The sequence below is a fragment of the Patagioenas fasciata genome, chromosome 1 (assembly GCF_037038585.1).
Source record: "Patagioenas fasciata isolate bPatFas1 chromosome 1, bPatFas1.hap1, whole genome shotgun sequence".
NCBI classification, from domain to species: domain Eukaryota; kingdom Metazoa; phylum Chordata; class Aves; order Columbiformes; family Columbidae; genus Patagioenas; species Patagioenas fasciata.
This window is the reverse complement of record NC_092520.1, coordinates 13,116,356-13,127,204: the sequence shown is the minus strand read 5'-3', so window position 1 is coordinate 13,127,204 and position 10,849 is coordinate 13,116,356. Positions and strand designations below refer to the sequence as shown.

The 10,849-nt window shown below is 46.6% G+C and overlaps 1 protein-coding gene across 5 annotated transcripts in view; it reads right to left on the bottom strand.

The window, feature by feature from the left end:
- Positions 1-2,446: 2,446 nt before the first annotated feature.
- Positions 2,447-10,849, bottom strand: part of AMOTL1 (angiomotin like 1) — an 87,717-nt gene continuing 79,314 nt past the window's right edge. For all 5 annotated transcript variants that reach the window (XM_065832383.2, XM_065832374.2, XM_065832391.2 and 2 more), the window contains 4 exons: positions 10,185-10,310; positions 8,149-8,375; positions 6,747-7,016; positions 2,447-5,453 (listed from right to left, as the gene is read on the bottom strand). In XM_065832383.2, coding sequence (XP_065688455.2) covers positions 5,350-5,453; positions 6,747-7,016; positions 8,149-8,375; positions 10,185-10,310 — 727 coding nt within the window. In that variant the 3' untranslated portion in view covers positions 2,447-5,349. The remainder of the gene's footprint in view (positions 5,454-6,746; positions 7,017-8,148; positions 8,376-10,184; positions 10,311-10,849) is intronic.

The window sequence follows — 10,849 nt, the reverse complement described above, 5'->3', positions numbered from 1 at the left end:
ATTGTGCCCCGTTTTCCCCATTTGCTTTGGTCTGCAGAGGGGTGGGTTTGTTACCTTCGGGCTTGTGGGACCTCTGGGCCCCCCAGTTTTAGTACTGGGATTCAAAGGTGGGTCCATGCCTGGCATGTTGCTGCAGTGCCACCACGGGATTGCTTCTCCCCCAGGCTGCCGTTTCAACAGCATTCTTGCACCATGGGGGCAAAGGGAAGTGTTCCCCAAATTTCCATGATCTCTGTAGTAAAAGCTACAGACCTGCAAGAAGATGGTGTTTGGGGTGCATGTGCAGTTGGTCCCTTGAGTCGCCACCATTGCAGGCTGACGGGTGGCAAGGGCAGTCCAGCACAGACACCTCTGGGTACCCCACAACCCCATACTGTGGGTTTTCTGAGCGAGCAGCTCATCTGCCACTGGGTACCCAAAAACCTGACTAAGGGTGGCCCAAGAACACAGCAGGATACTCAGACCCAGACTGGTTTTTCAGGTTGCATCCAGATCCCAGACTGGGATCCCTATGGCAGGAGGACACCTGGCAGCATCCCTCGTGCCAGTGAGGGACGCTGGCACTTCACGCACGTTTCACTGCTGCACGCCTCAAGTCCAGCCCCAAGCAATATTTGACAATGTGAGACATCACAGATTTTTGAGAAATCACAGCTGTGCCAGGGAAGGTTTAGGTTGGACGTTAGGAAAAGGTTCTTCACCCAGAGGGTGCTGGACACTGGAACAGGCTCCCCAGGGAGGTGTCACGGCCCCAAGCCTGACAGTGTTCAAGAAGAGACTGGACAACACCCTCAGACACACGGTGTGAACTGTGGGGTTGTCATGTGCAGGGACAGGAGTTGGACTCGATGATCCTTGTGGGTCCCTTCCAACTCAGGACATTCTATGGTTCTATGAATTCAAGGGAATCCTGAAAAAGTCTCACCATTTTGGGTGGGACTTGACACGTACTTTTTGAACGTTTTTAAATGGCATTTTTTTTCATATTTTTAGCTCTTCTGAGCTCTCTCCCTGTCTGTGGCAAGTAAGGAGACCACTGCCCAGTACTTACTTCTGGGAGCATGCAATAATCAAGGATTTTAATGTTTAAACAGATTGACTCTGGATGTTTGCTGCTTTGCATGTTTTCTCCTGAGACAAACTTAAACTGGAGACAACATTGCAGTCATGTTCATGTTCCGAGTTTGGTTTTCTTTTTTTCTTTTCCTTTCTGGAGCATCTGTGCTGAAGACACAATCTAAAAACTGGGATAAAACCCCTCCTTGTTGCACCTGGACACGGCTGGCCAGGAGGCTTTTCCCACCCTAATACTGGTTTTGCCTGTTAGTTTCTTTTCTCCTATGGCCTTGAAAAAACAAGCTAAGCCCCAAATTTTACTGTCAAATCTTGAAGAAAGCTGAAAAGCCACAGTCTTGGTAATCCCCAGTTTTCTGTTCTTAGTAGTAAAGAGCTGGGGCACTACAAGTATTCCAGCCACCATGTCTTGAAGATGGAGTAACCAGGTGGGTCAGGCTGACCTGTGCTGGCACAGGGAACACAAGGTGATGGATCTGGGTGAAGCAAACTGCTGCTCAAGTTTCTGCAAAAGCCCTGGGTGTTTGCTGACACACTCCTGCCCAGGGCAGGTTGTTTTTTCCATGTGTGGAGAGGAGGCTGGGACAGGCAGAGGACGGCCCATCCGGGAGAGATGCCCTTAGTGGCTTTCATGCCTTTCGTGCCTGCAGCTCCCTGGGACCTGATTCAGGAATTCTCAAACAGACACTTTAAAGAGCATGTGAGAGCCGGCTGAGCAAACCTCCCTTACTCAAAGCCAGGCACTTGGGTAACTTTCGCTCCCCTCCCCCAGATTATTTCAGTTGCATAAGCAAACATACGTGCAATATTTCCACCGGGCCAGAGCGTTCCTCTTGCCTGCACAAGAGCTCAAAATGGGACATGAAGCTTCATTCCTTACTAAGGATGTTATAGCCATTCAAAAATACCCAGACCCACAAGGTATTTACCTGCCTCACTCACACTGATCCAACACCTCTCAAGAGGACCCAGACCCTCAAGAATAAAAAAGAAAAAATAATTGGGAGTGCTATTCTTAATGGGAATGCAGGGCTAAAGATCTTCAGATCTTCACCAGAGTCTTTCATTAACTTGCTACCCTCATTTCCTTCAGGTTAAGATAATCTCACTAAAATCCTGCTCCTCTTGCTTGGCAAAGCTCTCGGTTTGATCCTCCGCTTTGCAGACCCGCTGATTTTGTGCCCACGTACACCTACCAGTGGCACCTGCTGTGGGGCCTTTCATTAACAGCTATGAAAAATAGAGACGCAACCTTAGAGTCCCCGAGGTATCGCTTTTTAGTCTTAGCATGTTGCGTGCAAAGTTGAGAATTGTTTAAGAAGTCCTTTCTTCTCAGGGACTGAATATATTAACACTGGAAAAGTGAGAAAAGAAACGTCTCTATACATTTATTATATACAATATTAAGGCACAAGTTTAAACAGCAAAGAATAAGAGATCTTTGGCTGACCAACAATATCAATATTCGCTGCGGGTGACACATAACTTTCATTTTCCCACCTATGTACAAATAACCCTCCAGCTGTACAACACTGTACACCAACTTCTCTATACAACCAATGACAATAAAAAACGACAGTATTTTACAACTAGTTACCAACGTCACCTGGAACAGCTACAGCACAGTTTCCCCAAACACAAAACAGTTCAAAGAGCTGGGAAAACCAGCACATATGGGAGTCGCGCCACTCTTCTGAGAGGGGCTGATTTATGGCAGTGATGCTCCACACAAGTCCTGTGAGTGCTCGAGGGGGACCCGCTGGTCCTCCAGACCTTCCCTCCAGGAAAAGTGACATCTCTGGAGTTAACATAATTGAGGAGAATGAACCTTTATTTGAGCTGGGATTCCAAAAGCAAACACGAGTTGCCTACACCGTAGTCTTTAACAAACGGTTTCCTATTTGTGACCATGAATCTGAGGCAGCATTGGTTGTAAACAGACCTTGGGATACCAGAAACTGGAGGGACTGTGCTTTCTGGAGGAGGAGGAGGAGGAGGAAGAGGAGGAGTGCTGTGCTCCAGCTGACTTGGAGAAGTTGAGCTGCACCACTACCAACCAGAACTGAAAGCCACATCACACATGTTGATCCAACACTGTTTCACTGGACGCCTAGCTGTCTGCCTGTACACAAATTATTAAATACTTTCATCAAAAGAAATAATACAGCCGGTAATAAAATGCTTATGGACTTCCAAGCACCTGGGTATCCTTATTTCTTGGAGAAAAACGATGAAATGAAACATTCACCATCGTTTTACTTGTAGTCCCTTCCTTTGTCTTTCTCTGGCCCTGCTCCAACCACTGACACTCGAGGAAGGGCCACAGAGGTGGGTCAGTGCTGCTGCTGTGCAAGGGCCCAGCTTTTATGCAAGCACTTACAACCTTTAAATTAACTTTAGAGAAAAAAATAAAATTATTTTACAAGGCATATATTAAGCCACGTAACATCTTCCAAGGGTTTTACACATTTGGTTTCACAATGCAAAGCTGCTAATACTCGAAACACACAGTTCGCTTGCCCACACGACCTATCACTACTTTGTTTAACAAGTGCAAAAATCAGAAAGAGGGCAACACTGACATACGTCTAATTCTATGTACACACAAAAATAAGTGCATAGATTTAACACAGCAATTTTGTTTGTTTGTTTTTTAAAAAAGAAGGTATCAGCCAGGCAGTACTGAGCGCAGGGCTCTGGACCCTGAAGGCTTTGAGGTTGCAAGGACTTCAGTTTTCAGCAAAAGCAGAGTTTAAAGTGCCTAGTGTTTTCACAACCAAGGACTCCAATTCCATCCCCACAGGAAGGGGTGACCTTGAGCCACCTCTGAGCACACAGTTACTCCCAGCACCCATCACTTTTCCACTCTAGGCAGCTTCACACAAAAATCCATCACTCTTTTCCCAAAGCCAAGTTCTTCCTAATGTCCTGACACTGCACCACAAGGTTCAGGAACTGCAAAGCCAATACAAAAATACCTCAAAGAGGAAAACTTCCTGATCAGCATGTGTAATGCATGAAGCAAACAGTATGCCGTGATTAACACAGCTGATGAGTCGGCTTTCTTACAGACAGTTGCCACCTCCTACAGAAATCAGGGACTAAGCTGAAAATGGGAAATGTTTCATCCTGGGTAAAACAAGGTGAAAAGGAACTGCAGCTCAGCACAGAAAACAGATGATGCTCATGCTTTGCTCTGCAGTTAAACCCTTCTTGGCTGATCTTACACTCCTTAATGCCCAGTCCCATGTCAGCTTGAACGGCAGGTTTGTATGCTCAAGGGAGGTAGGATTTGGCTGTTGACATTGAAAATAAGGGAAAATCATGTTCTTACCACACACTGATTCTTCGCTGCTATGAACCAGTGTACAGTTAGAGGCATCTCACATGCAAGCCCAGATTAACTCAGCTGGAAACGCACCCATGCAACCCCCATGGCCAAGCTTTAGCAGGACACGGCCCCTCAGGGAGCTGCTGGGACCCTCCCTTGTCTTCCCCTCCCAAAACCTTCCCATCCTTACAAAAGGGATTCCTTCAGCAGGGTCCTCCTTCCCCACTCTGCGTCCATCCTGCATGGGAATTCCAGCCAACAACTGCTCCGACCAAAAAAAGAAGTTTCAGCAAGCTCCGAGGTTGCAAGACACGAATACTTGCATTGTAAATCCAGCTCCAAGAGCAACACTTGTCCAGCCAGGAAAGAGACACCTGACCTGCCTGCCCAGGAAAACCACACCACAGCACTTCAAACAAATACTTACAAGAACCTGCCGTGTACATCTACAGACCAATTATTCACCAAAATTCAGCAGTGAATAATGTGAGAAGTGAATTGATACTGAGGAAGATACAAGTTTCTCCTGGGTTATTCAGAAACTCCCTATGGCTTCAAAAGAGCCGGGATTTCACTCCCTGTCCTGGCTGCAGAGAGGCAGGAAAACTGTGCAGTAGTTTGCACCCAGTCTGTTACTTCGCTACCTTCTCTTTACACCAGAAAATGCAGCTTCATTTTCCCTCAACGATCCTCTTCTCATGCCACATTCCATTTTCAACGCCCCTTTCTGCTCAGAAAATCCCAGACGTTCATTTTATTGCTCCTTTTCAGCGCTCTTGACTTCTCGCCTGGTCCAAAGTCCTAACATATCAGACTCAAGCTTTGTTTCAGATACAAACTTTCTCTATTTTCAAACTCTCAGGGTTAGTTTTTAAGGTTGGCACACCAAGGACCATCTTGGACCTGGCTGTATGCACACAAACCCCAGAGCTGCCATCCTCTGCTCAGATGAGGACTTCCATCATGTCCGTATCTGGAAATTCAGGCTTGTGGAGCAAGCTGCTCACTCTGCCTTTGCTGTCAGGTGGTTTTCCATGGCTTGAGTTCTCTGCAACAAGAAGAAGGGAAAGTTGGTCTTCAGCACAAATTCAACAGCAAATTGTTCCATGCAAATATTACATCAATTTTTGGGGTGGTGGTGGAGCACATCTCTAAGTGCATGTCCTACATACTGAAAACCAAATTTGATCAGGAGGTCAGAACATGTCCTGCTGAATTCCCTGCACAATGCAGGTGTGTTGGTTTGCACAGACACCAAGGGCAGGAGTAAAGATGGTATTTAAGAGATACAGACCAAAGTACTTCTTTAGCTGTGGCCCTAGAGAGAAACAGGTTTACATCACTTTACCAGGTTACTACTTGTCATCTGATCCACGGTAGCTCTCCAGGTTTATGCTCCTATTCTGCATCAGGTACAAAATTCAGGAGTTTAAAACATCACGAAGGCAGTGGACAAATAATCAGGTAAGTAGTTTAATCTAAAGAGTATAACTTTGCTAGTGGGATGGGCTGAGAGAATGTATGTGGTCTATTATCACAATGTATGACATGTTCCTAGATCTTTATCTTCATCATCATCATAGTTCTCAAAAGTCAAATTCAGGGAGAAGAAGGACTCTAACTGCTTATAAGCAAGAATAGCTTGAAAGGCTATTTTAAGAGTACCTGGAAACAAATTCCAATCTGGATCGCTCAAAACACAGCAACCCAGAGTTTCAAGGAATCAGTGATATTCAGCCTTATTAATGATACATGGCATGCTTTTAGAGGGAAGGCTTGCTTTTGAGACAAGATGAATTTGTAAGAAAGTGTCTTTTTTCAAAATAATGTGTGTAAAATAAATATCTCCTTTGCTAGGGCTGCAAACCAGCAGTTTCCACCCTTTCAAAAACAATTAAAATTGTATTTCTTGACCCGCCCTCCCAATCTTCACTTTCTCCTTACTATTTCCCTCAGGTTTCTTTTAAAAATTACAGACAAAATTGTGCCTTTAACCATGGCTTAAGTTGAAAAAAAGAGAAGGGTCTGAGTATGTGAGCAGGTGTGGAGTGTTTTCAAGGTGTGAAACTCTGTAATTTTATCTTTGATAGCATGAATAATTACATTTGTTGGAAACTGCCCATCACAGACAAGTGGAGCTTTATAGAGCGTGCCGAGGGCGAAGCTCCGCAGAGCCAGACCAGGCAACCTTGGAATATTCTCTCCCTATGATTTTAGTTTCTCTGGAGGAACTGTGAAGGCATCACCCCCCTCCATCAACACTGGGGGGTCTCTGAGGATCCACTGACAGCCCCGGGGGTACCGGCAATTCACACGGATGTGGGGATCTGGCAGAGCTCACCCAGTTTCTCACTGGCTGCTCGTGTCCCCGGGGGCCGCGGGGCCGGGCTGTGTGATGGGGTGGCACCCAGCCGCCCACGGCCGGGAAAGGAGGCGGTGGTGGGCCAGAAGAGCTCGGTGCTTTTGTCCGTCTGGGTGCTGCTGTCTTTGCTGCCCGTTTTCGTGTGGGAGGCTGCTGGCACCAGGACAGGCATGCAGGACAAGGTGGGCAGCGGAGGAGGCAGCGAGGGGCCCGATGGGAGGTCATGGTGCTCCTTCCCCAAGAGCAGCCCTGAAAACATGCAGAGGTCAGTCACACCCCGGCTCAAACATAAGTGCTGTCCCCTTGTCCCACGCCAGAGCTACAAGACACTGGTCTGGATGTCTCCAGCCCTTTAGTTTGGCTTAGCTTTTCCGCTTGATACCATCTGTTGTTGTTTTCCTGACATCCATGAGGTACTTTCCTACAAAAACAGCCTTTTGAGAGCAGCTGCATTTTCCTGCATCCCTTTTTGCACACCCATCCCAGTGGTACCTACGCCTGGTACAGACTTGCATGTCCCCGCTGCCTTCGTCCCCCACGGTCCCACATCAGAGTCTGGCACTCACTTCCCATTTAGCTGCCGCATCATGGAATCATTTTGGTTGGAAGAGACCCTTAAGATCACCGAGTCCAACCATAATATAAATCTAGCACTGAATCATGTCCATAAGAACCTCATCTATGTGTCTTTTAAACACCTCCAGGGATGGTGATTCAACCACTTCCCTGGGCAGCCTGTTCCAATGCTTCATAACCCTTCCTGTGAAGAATTTTTTCCTAATATCCAATCTAAACCTCCCCCAGCACAACCTGAGACTATTTCCCCTTGTCCTATCACTTGGTACTCAGGAGAAGAGACCAACACCCTCCATGCTACAACCTCCTTTCAGGCAGTTGCAGACAGAGATAAGGTCTCCCCTCAGCCTCCTTTTCTCCAGACTGAACAGCCCCAGCTCCCTCAGCTGCTCCTCACCACACTTGTGCTCCAGACTCCTCACCAGTTTCGTGCACTCCTATCCAAAGGGATGCTCACCCTCTTCTTTAACCAGGATGTTTTTCTAGCCCAAATTTGTTATTTACTTCCACAAAGTTGCAAAGACCATCTGCATGTGTCTGGGAAGATTTGCCCTGACCATAGCTTTCTGTAATCAGTACAGAACAATTAAGATGATTAAAAATACAATTAAGATACAATGCAAGATTAAGAAATGACTGATTTTTTACTTCAGCACAAGAACAAATGTTCTTCCCATGAAAAGAACTCTGGAAATGAGCCATTGGGGCAATGTGTGCTGTGGCCAGGGCACTTCTGCTAAGCTCAAGCAGAAGGATTAAGATAAAGTCATGAATGAGCCAAAGCTTAATCAAAAACTGAGCTCACCTATGCTTCCCTTCCAGATCTTCTCTTCCTTCTTCTCCTCAGCTATCTGGTTGCTGGTGAGCGAGGTCTGGCGCGAATGCGTGCCTGTAGCAGCGGCGATGGAGGGGACAGACCGAGCCGGTCGCAGGCTGGCGCTGTCGGCTTTCCCAGGGTCTTTCCGCGACCGCTGCTGAAGGACCTTGATCATGGCATCCTTCTCAATTATTTTTGCATGGAGATTCTTTATTCTGCCAAAATATGAATGCTCTGCTTACAGGAGTGGAAAAAGTGTTTATACAGGCAGCTGTCCCCACCCTGGCACAGCAGCCCTGCTGTTCTGTCCCCTCCGGTTTCAAGCGACTCGGACAAGAACGCTCCTGCCAGTTCCTCTGAGGATAACCATGCACCTTGAAACAGGGCATGTTTCTGGACATTAAGCCAAAAGTGGGAACTATTTTCTGTAAGGTTAGCTACACTCCTCTATTGCTGTGGCTTTGCCAACTCAGCAGAAGCAACAAGGGCAGTGTCCTGACAGAGCTGGGGGTTGCTGCCTTCACCTGAACTCCAACATACACGTAATTTCCACCTCTGTAATACATCAGGGCCAAACCTGGAAGCCCTCCCTTGGCAGGCTGAGTTAACCTCATGATTCAGGTCTGCTGTCAGCTGGAGTAAAGACCTGCTGAAGTGAGCAGGAAGGTTCCCTCTGGTTTCTCTACTAGCTGGGCTGGGCTCTTGCTTCTCCCTCACTGCTGCAGAAACGATCAGCACGTGGTGTGCAGAGCTGAGCAAAGCTCACTACTTCTCTCCTACGGACCCCAAAGGCTCTCAAATCACAAAATAATAGGACTATATGAGACTTTTCTGCAGGAATGATTAACACCAAATAATAAAAAAAAAATTGTATATGTACAATAAGACAGCCAGATGACTATAGCTTAACTGTGATAACAACATATAGTCCACTGCAGCTGGATTTTGTGAAACAGTTAAAGCTAAAATGCTGCACCTGGAAAACCTCTATGTACAAGGGAGATGGCTAGTAGCTTCACTTGGGCATTAGTTGTCATAATCAGATGTCTAATTTGCAATGAAAACACAAGATCCTAATCTATCTTTAATGAAGCCAATGGCAAAACTCCATTACTTCACTGCAAGCAGGATTAGATTGCACCTGTGAGTCGAAAACAAAAACTACATCAAATAAAAACAATCACTGGTATTTTCCACAAGCAACAAATACACCTTTTTATAAACAGTGTGTTCAGATCTGTGTTTTTGTGGGGAAACCAACATGGAAGAACAGATTTCAAATAGCTGTTCAGTAAATACCAAGAGAAATACACAAACTTTCTCAAGGGAATTTTACTCATCAAAAGGCCACTTTGCACCAGGAAAAAATGTCTGGATTAAAAATACTGCCCAGGTCTAATGCTCACTGCTCTACATGTCCACATGTTCACTTGTGTGCTGAAAACGAAAACTATCTGCAACAACTATCTGTTTAGTTTGTATCTTTTTGCTGTTGGTAAATGCATTTTTTAGTGGTGCTCGTGGTACTAAATTTTGCTGGTTTGTTCCCAACTGCCAACGTGACCGTCAGACAACTTGGATGTGGGAAATCTGGTGTATGTAGGAGGGGCAATAGGCAGTCAAGGAGCCAAGAGCAAGGCAAAGGCAAGCCCTCGCGCTGCTGCTGATGTAGGAGCGGGATTACAACTTCAGCTTTTACATCCAGACACACTTGTTTCCAGAGGGGGATTTTCACCAAGATTAAACAAGCGTTCAGCTTCCTCGCATGCCAACCTACTTTTAACAGTGGAACAGCCTCTGTTTTCTAAGAAGGTAGTTTTTGGCAAAGAGAAGGTTTAATGGGAACACTATCCAATGACAGCAACGCTTTAATTCCTCTTTTCATGCTGAAGAGCAAAACTAAGCCACACTGAAGCTAAACCCATCCTTTCCAGGCATGCATGAAGGAACAGAAGGGCACCCTGGTTTATCTAAAACTAGCCCAAACCCCACAACAAGCAGGTCTGGCAACAACGGCCCCTTACGTGTACTCCATGTCCTGGCAGCGCCGGTTGGCTTGCACGATCTCCTCCTCCTCCTGCCAGCCCCGCACCTCCAGCGCGGTCTCGCTGTAGCTGCCGTTGCGTGAGTGATTCGGGGCCGAGGCGTCCCTGGCAAAGCGGTTCGACACGGTGAGTCGGGCTCCCAAGACCGCGGGGGTGGCTTTGCAAGTGAGATTGGCACTTGCAAAGAAAACCTCAAACCCGTGTTAGAAGAGCAAGCTGGTGATGGCCGCCTGTCTAGTGGATGGCTATCTGGCATCGGGTCATCTTGCTACTCTTGGCTTGGGTTTAGTCATTAACGCCATTAATTAACTGGGCTGATGGAAGAGCTGGAATTGTGGGTGACCCCCACGGGGCTAACAGCCATCCTGAAAGACAGGGTCAGACTTCAGAGAGACTCACTCACTGGTGAAATGGTTCCAAGTCAACAAGACTACATCACAAAAAAGAAACAAAATTGTACACTTTGGAAGGTGAAAAACAGCACAAGAATTGCTGCCTAGACTGGAGCGCAGAAGAAAAGGATCAACCTGAGCCACACACTTCGCTGCATTTCAAAGGGAAATCTCATTTTAGGATGTTTCAGGGGATTTGGCTTCTAAGAAATGGGGGCAAGAAGTTAATTATCCCATCCTCCTCATCGCTAG